Here is a 14,400-nt window from a genome sequence, read left to right as displayed (position 1 = left end):
CCCCAAAACGACCCCAAAGATCAAACCCGACCCCGAAAGGACCCAACTTGACCCCAAAAGGACCCAAAGTGACCCCAAAACGAACCCAACGATTGAACCCGACCCCAAAATACCCCAAAGATCGAACCCGACGCCGAAACGACCCCAAAACATTGAATGCGACCCTGAAATGAACCCAAAGATTGAGCCCGACCCCAAAATGAACCCAAAGATTGAAACTGACCCCAAAAGGACCCAACTTGACCCCAAAAGGACCCAACCCCAAAACAAAACCCAACGATCAAACCCGACCCCGAAACGACCCCAACAATTGAACACAACCCCAAAAGGAACCCAAAGATCAAACCTGACCCCGAAACGACCCCAAAGATCGAACCTGACCCCAAAAGGACCCCAAAGATCAAACCCGACCCCGAAACGACCCCAAAGATCAAACCCGACCCCGAAATGACCCCAAAGATTGAACCCGACCCCGAAACGACCCCAAAGATCGACCCTGACCCCAAAAGGAACCCAAAGATCGAACCTGACCCCAAAAAGACCCCAAAGATTGAACCTGACCCCAAAAAGACCCCAAAGATTGAAACTGACCCCAAAAGGACCCAACTTGACCCCAAAAGGACCGAACCCCAAAACAAAACCCAACGATTGAACCCGACCCCGAAACGACCCCAAAGATCGAACCCGAACCCAAAACGACCCCAAAGATTGAACCTGACCCCAAAACGACCCCAAAGATTGAACCCGACCCTGAAACGACCCCAAAGATCGAACGCGACCCCGAAACGACCCCAAAGATTGAACCTGACCCCAAAAAGACCCCAAAGATTGAACCTGACCCCAAAAAGACCCCAAAGATTGAAACTGACCCCAAAAGGACCCAACTTGACCCCAAAAGGACCCAACCCCAAAACAAAACCCAACAAACCCAAAGATCGAACCCGACCCCGAAACGACCCCGAAACAACCCCAAAGATCGAATCCAACCCCGAAACGACCCCAAAAGATTGAACCCGACCCCAAAACGACCCCAAAGACTGAACCCGACCCCAAAGATTGAACCCGACCCCAAAACGACCCCAAAGATCGAACACGACCCCAAAAGGAACCCAAAGATCGAACACGAAACCAAAAGGAACCCCAAAGATTGAACTTGACCCCAAAATGAACCCAACGATCGAACCTGACCCCAAAACGACCCCGAAACGACCCCAAAGATCGAACGCGACCCCAAAAAGACCCCAAAGATCGAACCTGACCCTAAAAAGACCCCAAAGATCGAACCTGACCCCAAAACGACCCCAAAGATTGAACCCGACCCCGAAACGACCCCAAAGATTGAACCTGACCCCAAAAGGACCCCAAAGATTGAACCCGACCCCGAAACGACCCCAAAGATCGAACGCGACCCCGAAACGACCCCAAAGATTGAACCCGACCCCAAAAGGAACCCAAAGATCGAACCCGACCCCGAAACGACCCCGAAACGACCCCAAAGATCGAACCCGACCCTAAAAGGAACCCAAGGATCGAACCCGACCCCAAAAGGAACCCAAAGATCGAACCCGACCCTAAAAGGAACCCAAAGATCGAACCCGACCCCGAAACGACCCCGAAATGACCCCAAAGATCGAACCCGACCCTAAAAGGAACCCAAGGATCGAACCCGACCCCGAAACGACCCCAAAGATCGAACCCGACCCCGAAACGACCCCAAAGATTGAACCCGACCCCAAAAGGAACCCAAAGATCAAATCCGACCCCGAAACGACCCCAAAGATCGAACGCGACCCCAAAACGACCCCAAAGATTGAACGCGACCCCAAAAGGAACCCAAAGATTGAACCCGACCCCGAAACGACCCCAAAGATTGAACCCGACCCCAAAGATTGAAACTGACCCCAAAAGGACCCAACTTGACCCCAAAAGGACCCCAAAGATTGAACCCGACCCCAAAAGGAACCCAAAGATTGAACCCGACCCCGAAACGACCCCAAAGATTGAACCCGACCCCAAAACGACCCCAAAGATTGAACCCAACCCCAAAAAGACCCCAAAGATTGAAACTGACCCCAAAAGGACCCAACCCCAAAACAAAACCCAACGAACCCAAAGATCAAACCTGACCCCGAAACGACCCCGAAACAACCCCAAAGATCGAATCCAACCCCGAAACGACCCCAAAAGATTGAACCCGACCCCAAAACGACCCCAAAGACTGAACCCCACCCCAAAGATTGAACCCGACCCCAAAACGACCCCAGAGATCGAACACGACCCCAAAATTTCCGATCCCGACCCCAAAAGGAACCCAAAGATTGAACACGAAACCAAAAGGAACCCCAAAGATTGAACTTGACCCCAAAATGAACCCAATGATCGAACCTGACCCCAAAACGACCCCGAAACGACCCCAAAGATCGAACGCGACCCCAAAAAGACCCCAAAGATCGAACCTGACCCTAAGAAGACCCCAAAGATCGAACCTGACCCCAAAAGGACCCTAAAGATTGAACCCGACCCCGAAACGACCCCAAAAATTGAACCCGACCCCGAAATGACCCCAAAGATCAAACCCAACCCCAAAACGACCCAACCTGACCCCAAAAGGACCCCAAAGATCGAACCCGACCCCAAAAGCCAACCGAAAAAACCCCAAAAGCCGCCTCGGCGTTTTCCCCCCTTTGCCGCAGAGCCGCATCGAGGATCGCCTGGAGCGCTTGGACGACGCCATCCACGTCCTGCGCAACCACGCCGTGGGCGCGGCGCCGGCGATGGCGGCCGGCGACGTGCACGGCATCATCGGCGCCGCGGCGCACAACGGCGCCATGGCCGGCTTGGCCGGTTACGGCGCCGGGATCCTCTCCAATCGGCTCATGGTGAGAGTTTTGTAGGGTTTGGATTTGGGGGTTTTGGCGTTTGGGATCGTTCAAAATGGCGGCGCGGTCGTCGGTTACGGCGCCGGGATCGACTCCCGGTTTTGGGATTTGGGATTTTGGGATTTTTGGGATTTGGGATTTTAGGATTTGGGATTTCGAGATTTGGCGATTTTGGGATTTTGGGGTTTTTGGGGTTTTGGGTTTTGGCGTTTGGGATCGTTCAAAATGGCGGCGCAGTCGTCGGTTACGGCGCCGGGATCGACTCCCGGTGAGATTTGGGATTTCTGGGATTTGGGATTTCAACATTTTTGGGATTTTGGGTTTTTAGGATTTCAATATTTTGGGGTTTTAGGATTTGGGATTTTGGGGTTTTTGGGGTTTTGGGGTTTTGGCATTTGGGATCGTTCAAAATGGCGGCGCGGTCGTCGGTTACGGCGCCGGGATCGACTCCCGGTGAGATTTGGGATTTTTGGGGTTTGGGATTTCGAGATTTTGGGATTTGGGATTTTAGGATTTGGGATTTTGAGATTTGGCAATTTTGGGATTTTGCGATTTTGGGGTTTTGGGGTTTTTGGGGTTTTGGCGTTTGGGATCATCCAAAATGGCGGCACAGCCATTGGTTACGGCGCCGGGATCGTCCGCAATCAACTCCCGGTGAGATTTGGGATTTCGGGGTTTTGAGGATTTAGGATTTTGAGATTTTGGGATTTTAGGATTTGGGATTTTGAGATTTGGCGATTTTGGGATTTTGCGATTTTGGGGTTTTTGGGGTTTTCGGGTTTTGGCGTTTGGGATCGTCCAAAATGGTGGCGCGGTCGTCGGTTACGGCGCCGGGATCCTCTCCAATCGGCTCATGGTGAGAGTTTTGTAGGGTTTTGGTTTGGGGGTTTTTGGGGTTTTGGGGGTTTTTTTGGGATCGTTCAAAATGGCGGCGCGGTCGTCGGTTACGGCGCCGGGATCGACTCCCGGTCAGATTTGGGATTTTAGGATTTGGGGATTTTGGGATTTTAGGATTTCGAGATTTTGGGATTTTGGGATTTGGGATTTCAATATTTTGGGGTTTTGGGGTTTTAGGATTTGGGGATTTTGGGGTTTTTGGGTTTTGGGGTTTTGGCGTTTGGGATCGTTCAAAATGGCGGCACGGTCGTCGGTTACGGCGCCGAGATCGACTCCCGGTGAGATTTGGGATTTTAGGATTTGGGATTTCAACATTTTTGGAATTTTGGGATTTTAGGATTTGGGATTTTGAGATTTTGATATTTTGGGATTTTAGGATTTTGGGATTTCGAGATTTTGGGGTTTTGGGGTTTTGGGGTTTTGGCGTTTGGGATCGTCCAAAATGGCGGCGTGGTTGTCGGTTACGGCGCCGGGATCGACTCCCGGTGAGATTTGGGATTTTAGGATTTGGGATTTCGATATTTTAGGATTTTGGGATTTTAGGATTTGGGATTTCAAGATTTGGCGATTTTGGGATTTTGGGGTTTTTGGGGTTTTGGGGTTTTGGCATTTGGGATCGTTCAAAATGGCGGCGCGGTCGTCGGTTACGGCGCCGGGATCGACTCCCGGTGAGATTTGGGATTTTAGGATTTGGGGATTTTGGGATTTTAGGATTTCAATATTTTGGGATTTTAGGATTTGGGATTTTGGGGTTTTTGGGTTTTGGGGTTTTTGGGTTTTGGGGTTTTGGCGTTTGGGATCGTTCAAAATGGCGGCGCGGCCGTCGGTTACGGCGCCGGGATCGACTCCCGGTGAGATTTGGGATTTTAGGATTTGGGATTTCGATATTTTGGGATTTTGGGATTTTAGGATTTAGGATTTCAAGATTTTGGGATTTGGGGGTTTTTGGAGTTTTGGGGTTTTGGCGTTTGGGATCGTCCAAAATGGCGGCGCGGTCGTCGGTTACGGCGCCGGGATCGACTCCCGATGAGATTTGGGATTTTAGGATTTGGGATTTTGGGATTTTAGGATTTGGGATTTCAAGATTTTGGAATTTTTGGGTTTTTAAGATTTGGGATTTGGGGTTTTTGGGGTTTTGGCGTTTGGGATCGTTCAAAATGGCGGCGCGGTCGTCGGTTACGGCGCCGGGATCGACTCCCGGTGAGATTTGGGATTTTGGGATTTGGGATTTCGATATTTTGGGATTTTGGGATTTTAGGATTTGGGATTTCGAGATTTGGCGATTTTGGGATTTTGAGATTTTGGGGTTTTGGGGTTTTGGCATTTGGGATCGTTCAAAATGGCGGCGCGGTCGTCGGTTACGGCGCCGGGATTGTCTCCGATCAACTCCCGGTGAGATTTGGGATTTTTGGGTTTGGGATTTCGAGATTTTGGGATTTTGGGATTTGGGATTTCAATATTTTGGGGTTTTTCGGGTTTTTGGGTTTTGGGATTTTGGGGTTTTTGGAGTTTTGGAGTTTTGGCGTTTGGGATCGTTCAAAATGGCGGCGCGGTCGTCGGTTACGGCGCCGGGATCGACTCCCGGTGAGATTTGGGATTTTAGGATTTGGGGATTTTGGGATTTTAGGATTTAGGATTTCAAGATTTTGGGATTTTGGGATTTGGGATTTCAAGATTTTGGGGTTTTGGGGTTTTTGGGGTTTTGGTCTTTGGGATTGTTCAAAATGGCGGCGCGGTTGTCGCTTACGGCGCCGGGATCGACTCCCGGTGAGATTTGGGATTTTTGGGGTTTAGGATTTCGATATTTTGGGATTTTAGGATTTGGGATTTTGATATTTTGGGATTTTAGGATTTTGGGATTTTGGGGTTTTTGGAGTTTTGGGGTTTTGGCATTTGGGATCGTTCAAAATGGCGGCGCGGTCGTCGGTTACGGCGCCGGGATTGTCTCCGATCAACTCCCGGTGAGATTTGGGATTTTTGGGTTTGGGATTTCGAGATTTTGGGATTTTAGGATTTGGGATTTCAATATTTTGGGGTTTTTGGGTTTTGGGTTTTTGGGGTTTTTGGGTTTTGGGGTTTTGGCGTTTGGGATCGTTCAAAATGGCGGCGCGGTCATCGGTTACGGCGCCGGGATCGACTCCCGGTGAGATTTGGGATTTTTGGGGTTTGAGGATTTGGGATTTGAAGATTTTGGGATTTCAATATTTTGGGATTTTAGGATTTGGGATTTTGGGTTTTTGGATTTTTGGGGTTTTTGGGTTTTGGGGTTTTGGCATTAGGGATCGTCCAAAATGGCGGCGCGGTCGTCGCTTACGGCGCCGGGATCGACTCCCGGTGAGATTTGGGATTTTGGGATTTTTGGGATTTGGGATTTTAGGATTTGGGATTTCGAGATTTTGGGATTTGGGATTTTGGGTTTTGGGGTTTTGGGGTTTTTGGGGTTTTGGCGTTTGGGATCGTCCAAAATGGCGGCGCGGTCGTCGGTTACGGCGCCGGGATCGACTCCCGGTGAGATTTGGGATTTTTGGGTTTAGGATTTCGATATTTTGGGATTTTAGGATTTGGGATTTCAAGATTTTGGGATTTTGGGATTTGGGATTTCGAGATTTTGGGATTTTGGGGTTTTTGGGGGTTTGGGGTTTTGGCGTTTGGGATCGTTCAAAATGGCGGCGCGGTCGTCGGTTACGGCGCCGGGATCGACTCCCGGTGAGATTTGGGATTTTAGGGTTTAGGATTTCGAGATTTTGGGATTTTGGGATTTTAGGATTTGGGTTTTGGGATTTCGAGATTTTGGGATTTTGGGGTTTTTGGGGTTTTGGTGTTTGGGATCGTCCAAAATGGCGGCGCGGTCGTCGGTTACGGCGCCGGGATCGACTCCCGGTCAGATTTGGGATTTTTGGGGTTTGGGATTTCGATATTTTGGGATTTTGGGATTTTAGGATTTGGGATTTCGAGATTTTGGGATTTGGGATTTTGGGATTTTAGGATTTTGGGATTTTGGGGTTTTTGGGGTTTTGGCGTTTGGGTTCGTTCAAAATGGCGGCGCGGTCGTCGGTTACGGCGCCGGGATCGACTCCCGGTCAGATTTGGGATTTTAGGATTTGGGGATTTTGGGATTTTAGGATTTTAGGATTTCGAGATTTTGGGATTTGGGATTTTAGGATTTCGAGATTTTGGGATTTGGGATTTTGGGTTTTGGGGTTTTTGGGTTTTGGAGTTTTGGTGTTTGGGATCGTCCAAAATGGCGGCGCGGGTCGTTGGTTACGGCGCCGGGATCGACTCCCGGTGAGATTTGGGATTTTAGGATTTGGGATTTTAGGATTTGGGATTTCAAGATTTGGGGATTTTGGGATTTTAGGATTTGGGATTTCAAGATTTTGGGGTTTTGGGGTTTTTGGGGTTTTGGCGTTTGGGATCGTTCAAAATGGCGGCGCGGTTGTCGGTTACGGCACCGGGATCGACTCCCGGTGAGATTTGGGATTTTAGGATTTGGGATTTCGAGATTTTGGGATTTTGGGATTTTAGGATTTGGGATTTTGGGATTTTGGGATTTTTAGGATTTGGGGTTTGGGGTTTTTGGGGTTTTTGGGTTTTGGGGTTTTGGCGTTTGGGATCGTTCAAAATGGCGGCGCGGTCGTCGGTTACGGCGCCAGGATTGACTCTGATCGACTCCCGGTGAGATTTGGGATTTTTGGGTTTTGAGGATTTGGGATTTGAAGATTTTGGGATTTCAAGATTTTGGGATTTTGGGATTGTAGGATTTGGGATTTCGAGATTTTGGGGTTTTGGGGTTTTTGGGGTTTTGGTGTTTGGGATCGTCCAAAATGGCGGCGCGGTCGTCGGTTACGGCGCCGGGATCCTCTCCAATCGGCTCATGGTGAGAGTTTTGTAGGGTTTTGATTTGGGGGTTTTTGATTTGGGGGTTTTTTTGGGATCGTTCAAAATGGCGGCGCGGTCGTCGCTTACGGTGCCGGGATCGACTCCCGGTGGGATTTGGGATTTTTGGGTTTAGGATTTCGATATTTTGGGATTTTAGGATTTGAGATTTTGATATTTTGGGATTTTAGGATTTTGGGATTTTGGGATTTTGGGGTTTTTGGGGTTTTTGGGGTTTCACGGTTTGGCATCATCCAAAATGGCGTCACGGTCGTCGGTTACGGCGCCGGGATCGTCTTCGATCGACTCCCGGTGAGATTTGGGATTTTTGGATTTAGGATTTTGAGATTTTGGGATTTTAGGATTTGGGATTTCAATATTTTGGGGTTTTGGGGTTTTAGGATTTTGGGATTTTGGGGTTTTTGGGGTTTTTGGGGTTTCACGGTTTGGGATCATCCAAAATGGCGTCATGGTCGTCGGTTACGGTGCCGGGATCGACTCCTGGTCAGATTTGGGATTTTTGGGATTTAGGATTTTGAGATTTTGGGATTTTTGGGATTTGGGTTTTTTTTTTTCCCCAGAATTTGGGATTTTTTGCGGGGATTTCGGGATTTAGGATTTCTCACCGCCGTCTCCCAACCCCGCAGGTCGGAGCTCACCGCGACGACGGCGTCTCCATCCGCGCCGGCCACTCCTTGGTGCCCAACCAGGTGCCGGTGCCGACGCTGCCGGTGCCGTCGGCCACGTCCCCGGAGCTGAACCCGCCCCAGGATCCCTACAGGGGTGAGGAACCCAAAGTTCTCCAGATGTTCCCTCAAGCCAAAACCTTTTGGGATTTGAGGACCTTCTGAGATGGTCCTGGTGGGATGGAGCTTGGAGAAACAAAGTTATGGACCTCAGGTGTCCATGCCAAAAATTTGGGGTCTTTGGGACCTCTGGTATGGTCGTGGTTGGGTGGAGAACTTTGGAGAAGGTCCACCAAAGAACTTTGGGATGTGAGGACCTTTGGTGGGATGGAGCTTGGAGAAACAAAGTGATGGACCTCAGGTGTCCATGCCAAAAATTTGAGGTCTTTAGGACCTCTGGAATGGTCGTGGTTGGGTGGAGAACATTGGAGAAGGTCCACCAAAGAACTTTGGGATGTGAGGACCTTTGGTGGGATGGAGGTTGGAGAAACAAAGTTATGGACCTCAGGTGTCCATGCCAAAAATTTGGGGTCTTTAGGACCTCTGGAAGTGGTCGTGGGTGGGTGGAGAACATTGGAGAAGGTCCACCAAAGAACTTTGGGATTGGAGGACCTTTGGTGGGATGGAGGTTGGAGAAACAAAGTTATGGAGCTCAGAGGTCCATGCGAAAAATTTGGGGTCTTTGGGACCTCTGGAAGTGGTGGTGGGTGGGTGGAGAACTTTGGAGAAGGTCCACCAAAGAACTTGAAGGTTTTTTTTTGGAGGTCCACCTGGAGATGTCCAAGGTGGACCTCTTGGGTTCTTCTTCTTCAGGAATTGCCACCACGCTCCAAGGTCAAAGCGTGTCCTCGGGCAGCTCGGAGATCAAATCGGACGACGAAGGCGACGAGAACTTGCAGGAGAGCAAGAGCGGCGAGGAGAAGAAGTTGGACGAGGAGAAGAAGGAGATCAAGTCCATAACTAGGTCAAGATCTAGGTAACGGGGAAAAAGAGGGGACAACGAGCGGGCAAATTGTCCTCTCCTGGGATGGTCACCATGGAGAGGCCACCAGGATGGTCTCCGTGGAATTGGTGATGTTCTTCATGGAGTTGGTGGTGGAGTTTCATGGTGGACTTCCATGGAGAACTTCATGGAGGACTTCATGTCCAAGTTTCCTCCATGGAAGTTCTCCATGGACGTCATTTATGGAAGTCCACCATGATGTTCTCCATGAAGTTCTTCATGATGTTCTCCATGGACGTCCTTTATGGAAGTCCACCATGATGTTCTCCATGAAGTTCTCCATGGACTTCTCCATGATGTTCTCCATGGACGTTTCTCCATGATGTTCTCCATGAACATCCTTTATGGAAGTCCACCAGGATGTTCTCCATGGAGGTTCTCCATGGAGTTCTCCATGGACGTCCTTTATGGAAGTCCACCATGATGTTCTCCATGGAGTTCTCCATGGACGTCCTTTATGGAAGTCCACCATGATGTTTTCCATGAAGTTCTCCATGGACGTCCTTTATGGAAGTCCACCATGATGTTCTCCATGAAGTTCTCCATGGACTTCTCCATGATGTTCTCCATGGACGTTTCTCCATGATGTTCTCCATGAACATCCTTTATGGAAGTCCACCAGGATGTTCTCCATGGAGGTTCTCCATGGAGTTCTCCATGGACGTCCTTTATGGAAGTCCACCATGATGTTCTCCATGGAGTTCTCCATGGACGTCCTTTATGGAAGTCCACCATGATGTTCTCCATGGACGTCCTTTATGGAAGTCCACCACCATGTTCTCCATGGACGTCCTTTATGGAAGTCCACCACGATATTCTCCATGGACGTCCTTTATGGAAGTCCACCATGATGTTCTCCATGAAGTTCTCCATGGACGTTCTCCATGATGTTCTCCATGGACGTCCTTTATGGAAGTCCACCATGATGTTCTTCATGGACGTTCTCCATGAAGATCTCCATGAAGATCTCCATGATGTTCTCCATGAAGATCTTCATGAAGTTCTCCATGAAGTTCTCCATGGACGTCCTTTATGGAAGTCCACCATGATGTTCTCCATGGACGTCCTTTATGGAAGTCCACCATGATGTTCTCCATGAAGTTCTCCATGGACGTCATTATGGAAGTCCACCATGATGTTCTCCATGGACGTCCTTTATGGAAGTCCACCATGATGTTCTCCATGAAGTTCTCCATGAAGTTCTCCATGGACGTCCTTTATGGAAGTCCACCATGATGTTCTCCATGAAGTTCTCCATGAAGTTCTCCATGGAAGTCCACCATGATGTTTTCCATGAAGTTCTCCATGGACGTCCTTTATGGAATTCCACCACGAAGTTCTCCATGGACATTCTCCACGTAACTTCTCCACCATTCCCCCCACCATCCCCATGGACAACCCAATTTGAAGGTCCTCTTCTCCTTCTCCTCCATCTCCTTGGGCAGCAATAACGACGACGAGGACCTGACGCCGGAGCAGAAAGCGGAGCGGGAGAAGGAACGTCGCATGGCCAACAACGCCCGGGAACGGCTCCGCGTCAGGGACATCAACGAGGCCTTCAAGGAGCTCGGTCGCATGGTCCAACTCCACCTCAAAAGTGACAAACCTCAAACCAAGCTGCTCATTCTCCACCAAGCGGTGGCCGTCATCCTCAGCTTGGAGCAGCAGGTCCGAGGTTGGTGGATCGGTGGTTTGAGGTCTTCTGCTGGTGGGGTTGGGGGTGGTCGTGATGGGCTTTGTGATGGTCATCATGGTAGATCTTCATAATGATCTTCATGATGTTGTTCATGATGTTCCTCATGATGTTCCTCATGGTAGATCTCCATGATGGTCACCATGATGTTCTTCATGATGGTCACCATGATGTTCCTCATGGTAGATCTTCATGATGTTCTTCATGATGTTCTTCATGATGGTCACCATGATGTTCTTCATGATAGATCTTCATGATGTTCCTCATGGTAGATCTCCATGATGTTCCTCATGATGTTCTTCATGATGGTCCTCATGATGTTCTTCATGATGGTCACCATAATGTTCTTCATGATGTTCTCCATGATGGTCCTCATGATGTTCTTCATGATGTTCCTCATGATGTTCCTCATGGTGTTCTCCATGATGTTCCTCATGATGTTCTTCATGGTAGATCTCCATGATGTTCCTCATGGTGTTCCTCATGATGTTCCTCATGATGTTCTTCATGGTAGATCTCCATGATGTTCTTCATGATGTTCTTCACGACGTTCCTCATGATGTTCCTCATGATGGTCACCATGATGTTCTTCATGATGGTCACCATGATGTTCTTCATGATGTTCCTCATGATGTTCTCCATGGTGTTCTCCATGATGTTCCTCATGGTAGATCTCCATGATGTTCTTCATGATGTTCTCCATGATGTTCCTCATGATGTTCTTCATGGTAGATCTCCGTGATGTTCTTCATGATGTTCTCCATGATGTTCTTCATGATGTTCCTCATGATGTTCTCCATGGTAGATCTCCATGATGTTCCTCATGGTGTTCTCCATGATGTTCTCCATGGTGTTCTCCATGATGTTCCTCATGGTAGATCTCCATAATGTTCTCCATGATGTTCTCCATGAAATTCTTCATTAAGTTCTTCATGGTGTTCCTCATGATGTTCTTCATGATGGTCATCATGATGTTCTTCATGATGTTCTCCATGATGTTCTCCATGGTGTTCTCCATGATGTTCCTCATGGTAGATCTCCATGATGTTCTTCATGATGTTCTCCATGGTGTTCTCCATGATGTTCCTCATGATGTTCTTCACGATGTTCCTCATGATGTTCCTCATGATGGTCACCATGATGTTCTTCATGATGTTCTTCACGATGTTCTTCATGATGTTCTTCATGATGGTCATCATGATGTTCTTCATGATGTTCTCCATGATGTTCCTCATGATGTTCTTCATGATGGTCACCATGATGTTCTCCATGATGTTCACCATGATGTTCTTCATGATGGTCACCATGATGTTCTTCATGATGGTCCTCATGATGTTCTCCATGAAGTTCTTGATGTTCTTCATGGTGTTCTTCATGATGTTCTCCATGATGTTCTCCATGATGTTCCTCATGATGGTCACCATGATGTTCTTCATGATGGTCACCATGATGTTCTCCATGGTAGATCTCCATGATGTTCTTCATGAAGTTCTCCATGATGTTCCTCATGATGTTCCTCATTATGTTCTTCATGAAGTTCCTCATGATGTTCTTCATGAAGTTCTTCATGAAGTTCTTCATGATGTTCTTCACGATGTTCCTCATGATGTTCCTCATGATGGTCCTCATGATGTTCTTCATGAAGTTCTTCATGGTGTTCCTCATGATGGTCACCATGATGTTCTCCATGGTAGATCTTCATGATGTTCCTCATGAAGATCTTCCAAGTTCTTCATGGAAGTTCTCCATGATGTTCCTCATGATGTTCTTCATGGTAGATCTCCATAATGTTCTTCATGATGTTCCTCATGATGTTCTTCATGATGTTCTTCATGAAGTTCTTCATGATGTTCCTCATGAAGTTCCTCATGAAGTTCTTCATGGTAGATCTCCATAATGTCCTCCATGATGGTCCTCATGATGTTCCTCATGATGTCCTCCATGACGTTCTCCATGGAATTTCTCCGCGGGTTTTTTGACGTTCTCCATGGAATTTCTCCATGGAATTTTTTATGTTCTCCATGGAATTTCTCCATGGAATTTTTGACGTTCTCCATGGAATTTTTGACGTTCTCCATGGAATTTCTCCATGGAATTTTTGACGTTCTCCGTGGAATTTCTCCGCCAAATTTTGACGTTCTCCATGGAATTTTTGACGTTCTCCATGGAATTTCTCCATGGAATTTTTGATGTTCTCCATGGAATTTTGGACGTTCTCCATGGACGTTCTCCATGGATTTTTTGACCTTCTCCATGGAATTTCTCCACGAAATTTTGACGTTCTCCATGGAATTTTTGACGTTCTCCATGGAATTTTTCCATGGAATTTTTGACCTTCTCCATGGAATTTCTCCACGGGTTTTTTGACGTTCTCCGTGGAATTTCTCCGCGGAATTTTTGACGTTCTGCATGGAATTTCTCCATGGATTTTTTGACGTTCTCCATGGACGTTCTCCATGGATTTTTTGACCTTCTCCATGGAATTTCTCCGCCAAATTTTTTACGTTCTCCGCGGAATTTTTGACCTTCTCCATGGAATTTCTCCATGGAATTTTGGACGTTCTCCATGGAATTTCTCCATGGAATTTTTGACGTTCCCCATGGAATTTCTCCGCCAAATTTTTTACGTTCTCCGCGGAATTTTTGACCTTCTCCATGGAATTTCTCCATGGAATTTTGGACGTTCTCCATGGAATTTCTCCATGGAATTTTTGACGTTCTCCATGGAATTTCTCCGCGGAATTTTTGACGTTCTCCATGGAATTTCTCCATGGAATTTTTGACGTTCCCCATGGAATTTCTCCATGGAATTTTTGACCTTCTCCATGGAATTTCTCCGCGGAATTTTTGACCTTCTCCATGGAATTTCTCCATGGAATTTTTGACGTTCTCCGCGGAATTTTTGACGTTCTCCATGGAATTTCTCCATGGAATTTTTTATGTTCTCCATGGAATTTCTCCGCGGAATTTTTGACGTTCTCCATGGAATTTCTCCATGGAATTTTTGACGTTCTCCATGGAATTTCTCCATGGAATTTTTGACGTTCTCCATGGAATTTCTCCATGGAATTTTTGACGTTCTCCGTGGAATTTCTCCGCCAAATTTTTGTCGTTCTCCGCGGAATTTTTGACGTTCTCCATGGAATTTCTCCACTGAATTTTTGACGTTCTCCATGGAATTTCTCCGCCATATTTTGGACGTTCTCCATGGAATTTCTCCATGGAATTTTGGACGTTCCCCATGGACGTTCTCCACGGAATTTTTGACGTTCTCCATGGAATTTCTCCATGGAATTTTTGACCTTCTCCATGGAATTTCTCCGCCAAATTTTGACGTTCTCCATGGAATTTTTGACGTTCTCCATG

General features: G+C 47.6%; 1 protein-coding gene and 1 long non-coding RNA gene across 2 annotated transcripts in view; both read left to right on the top strand.

Annotated features, from left to right (window-relative positions):
• The window catches only part of LOC128802981 (transcription factor 4-like), a gene marked incomplete at its 5' end in the record, with an annotated part of 30,010 nt that overhangs the window by 13,887 nt on the left and 1,723 nt on the right, over window positions 1–14,400 (top strand). Inside the window, 4 exons of the mRNA XM_053969546.1 lie at window positions 2,694–2,879; window positions 8,300–8,435; window positions 9,152–9,314; window positions 10,787–11,016. Of these exons, the coding sequence (XP_053825521.1) occupies window positions 2,694–2,879; window positions 8,300–8,435; window positions 9,152–9,314; window positions 10,787–11,016 (715 nt within the window). The remainder of the gene's footprint in view (window positions 1–2,693; window positions 2,880–8,299; window positions 8,436–9,151; window positions 9,315–10,786; window positions 11,017–14,400) is intronic.
• Window positions 9,742–10,401, top strand: LOC128802982 (uncharacterized). The gene is made up of 3 exons (XR_008435610.1): window positions 9,742–9,878; window positions 9,980–10,281; window positions 10,355–10,401. It is a non-coding gene; the product is annotated as an uncharacterized LOC128802982 (long non-coding RNA).

The sequence above is a fragment of the Vidua macroura genome, unplaced genomic scaffold (genome assembly GCF_024509145.1).
Source record: "Vidua macroura isolate BioBank_ID:100142 unplaced genomic scaffold, ASM2450914v1 whyUn_scaffold_235, whole genome shotgun sequence".
Classification (NCBI taxonomy): domain Eukaryota; kingdom Metazoa; phylum Chordata; class Aves; order Passeriformes; family Viduidae; genus Vidua; species Vidua macroura.
Note: the sequence above shows the minus strand (reverse complement) of the source record. Positions and strands in the feature narration are given on the sequence as shown.